The following is a 3,068-nucleotide window of genomic DNA, read 5'->3' as shown; positions in this document are numbered from 1 at the left end:
GGCTTACCTTTCAGCATGAAAGTCTCCACGAGGACCCAGAGCCCGTTGACTGCCACCACCAAGTCTGCAATAGACAGGTCCATGGTAGACAGAGAAAGCACAGGTGGGCATGGAAATGTGTAGGTCACACCTGCAGGCCCCGGTTCATTTCTGGGCAGATGAAGGGAGCAGGGCCGTTTCACATGCTCACATGATAGGTGGCTTCTCTCCGCTGACTGCTTTTACTACATGAGCTAAACGACCAGTGGATTCACTGAGAAACAGCTACGGATGTTTTAAAACACCCTCTACGTCACGCTGTAGGGCTATCAATGAAGATGTTTTGGTAACACCTACAAATTATTTCAAGTTGGTTAAAAGATGGGCGATGTACAAAGGGTTTGCATCTTGAGAGCGTTTGCTTTTCCCTAGAGATGTCTGACTCTAAAATGACTGCCTCGTCAGCAAGGTTGCACACGCACTTGACCTTTCACCTAGCCGTCCCAGAGAGACTCCAGCAAAAGCACAGCCCAGGCATGCACCGAGAGCCATTCACCGAAGAACTGCGTGTGATCACAAAGACCTGGAAACCACCTACGTGATCAATAGGGGGCCGGCTGCACAAACTATGACATGGCCACGAAAAGGTGTACTTCGACTATAAAAAAAAAAAATGAGGACCATCTCTATAGAATCACTCCGGCAGCGTCTCCAGGAAGTATTGTTAACTGAAAAAAAAGCAAGGTGGAAAAAACAGTGTGTAAAGTACACTATCGTTTAAGACAGGGAGATGTGCGTATGTATTCATCTACTTCGAGTTTTTAAAAAAAGGCAAGGGTGAACCGTAATCAACGTTTCCCACTGGGAGAGGTGACAGGTATGTAAATGATATACTTTGTTTTGTAGATCCGACTTGGAACCACGGACACATTTTACATAATTATAAAACGAAAATTCAATGGAAAAAGCAAGCCCTACGAATCAAAAACAAAATGAAATAAGGACACCTGAATGCGTACCCAGTTGCTGACATACCCACACGGAGAGGAATTAACTATCCCAGGTGCCCTTAAAACACAGGGTTCTGGCTCTAACCCCTGGAGTGGTGCTCCTGGTAATGACATTGTCGGGGTGGTGTTGGTGCTGTTTTTCGGAGACTGTTGTGTGTGCTGTGAGATGAAGTGGATGAGTCTTAGTGTCAGTGTTGCTGGAAACCAGGATTTTAAGCCTGGGAATCTAGATATGAAAGGGTGATGAGGCTGGGTAAAACCCCTGTAGTCCTGAATCTGAATTAGGACTGTCAAGATAAACAATATATTTTATTAAAAAAAAAAAAACAAAAAAAACTTTCCACTGTCCATGGAAAGCCCAAGAAATGGTAACCAACTCCAAGCTATAAGCACCTCCGGCATCTCAGATTTTGGTCTCTAAACACCATTTTCCGCTAGTGGAGACAGAGCTCCTTAGAAAGACTGACCGACTCCAATCAAGCCTCTAGATTAGTACTGTCTGAGAGAACTGTCCGTGACAATGAGAATGTCCTCGTCGGTGCCATCCCATTGGTAATCACTAGCTCTCTGTGGCTGAGTACTTGAAATGTGGCTTCTGTGACTGGGGAACTGAATTTTTAATTTTCATTAGCTTCAACTCTAATAGCCCCATGTGGCTAGTGGCTGCCACATTGGACAACACACTTTCGACAGAACTATCGAATTACAGGGACTAAGTAAGAGAGGACATGCAAAACCAAGACTGAAGGACGAATAATCCCGTTTCTTCCACTACATAGATATTGCAAGAGGGAGAAAAGAGATGGAAGAAAAACCTACAGATTAAAACAGACTTAAACGATATATCTGCCCATCACACACTGCATGTAGTTCTGGAATCCATTTCCCAACAATCCAGGTCTAGAGAGGGTATAACGAGCCGGAGTGAGGGTGTAGACAGACAAGGCAGATGGGCCATCGGATGATAATCGTTGAAGCTGGGTGACAGGTACACGGATGCTCGTTATAATCTCTCCACTTTTATACGTGCTTGGAATTTTCTATAATAAAAAAGTCAAGACTATGACTGTGGGACGAAATCTCTCGCCTCTCCAGCTTCTAGAACAGTCAGAGACTCAGGAGGGAAGGGGCCCAGGGCTGTGATATTTTGCACTTACACATGAAATACTGGAAGGCTTTGGACTTCACGAGGATATTAATTCCTAGCGGAAGAGAAGAAACGTCAGCATTGAAATTTTCATACGGAAGCACACACGCCCCTACTACGTACTTGGCACGCATGGCAGCGACCAGTGTTTTTATGCCCCGGAGTGAGAAAGGAGGGGCCTGTTCTAAGACTGACACTCAGATGCCCAGACAAGACTGTGCTGAATGACCGCTCTGCGGAGAGCCTGGGCCACCTGGAGCCGGGACAGAGCAGAACAAAGCTTTGTTGACCACTGCCAAAACCTAAATGACTGCTGGCCTCAGCCTGAGACGACTTACTCATCCACTTGACCATCATCCCAGTGGAATGGAAAACCACCTAAAGAATATGGAACGACAGCCGTGCCCAAAGCCCTAGCTGTGGAAGAAATCACAGGACGGCACACACTCTGGTCCATGGCGCAGACCCAGGCTTCGGGCTTTTTGCAGGAGAAGCTCCCTGTGAGCCAACCACACCCCCACGTGGAACTTCAGAACTGGTATTAAATGAAGAGTAAATAATAGGGGCTCCTTGATTTTAAAATTTTGAATTTATACTACGAATTTATACGTATCCACTAGCTGTACGTCCCGCCACAGGAGAACGGGCAAAATACAAAATAACAGGCAGGTTCAGAACAGAATATGTAATGCAATTCCACGACTGCTTTTCAAACGCGCAGAAAAACAACCAACAGAAGGAAACGCGTTAGAAAATTAACAGTGGTTATCCCTGCGTGGGGGATTCTCACTGCCGTCTCATCATCTGACTTTGTAAATTTTCTTTGCTGAATGAGTATCCCGCGAATGTCATTTGGTTGGGTTTTTACGTTACTGATTTCCTTCCTAATCTAACACTTATTTCCCTGCTGGGGTAATCACGCTGTCTCTTAC

General features: G+C 45.5%; 1 protein-coding gene across 5 annotated transcripts in view; it reads right to left on the bottom strand.

Annotated features, from left to right (window-relative positions):
• The window catches only part of TPCN1 (two pore segment channel 1), a 69,572-nt gene that overhangs the window by 24,123 nt on the left and 42,381 nt on the right, over positions 1-3,068 (bottom strand). For all 5 annotated transcript variants that reach the window (XM_023528235.1, XM_023528236.1, XM_023528239.1 and 2 more), the window contains exons 15-16: positions 2,147-2,191; positions 8-64 (exon numbers count right to left, since the gene is read on the bottom strand). In XM_023528235.1, the coding sequence (XP_023384003.1) occupies positions 8-64; positions 2,147-2,191 (102 nt within the window). The remainder of the gene's footprint in view (positions 1-7; positions 65-2,146; positions 2,192-3,068) is intronic.

This window comes from Pteropus vampyrus, unplaced genomic scaffold (assembly GCF_000151845.1).
Source record: "Pteropus vampyrus isolate Shadow unplaced genomic scaffold, Pvam_2.0 Scaffold23, whole genome shotgun sequence".
Classification (NCBI taxonomy): domain Eukaryota; kingdom Metazoa; phylum Chordata; class Mammalia; order Chiroptera; family Pteropodidae; genus Pteropus; species Pteropus vampyrus.
Note: the sequence above shows the minus strand (reverse complement) of the source record. Positions and strands in the feature narration are given on the sequence as shown.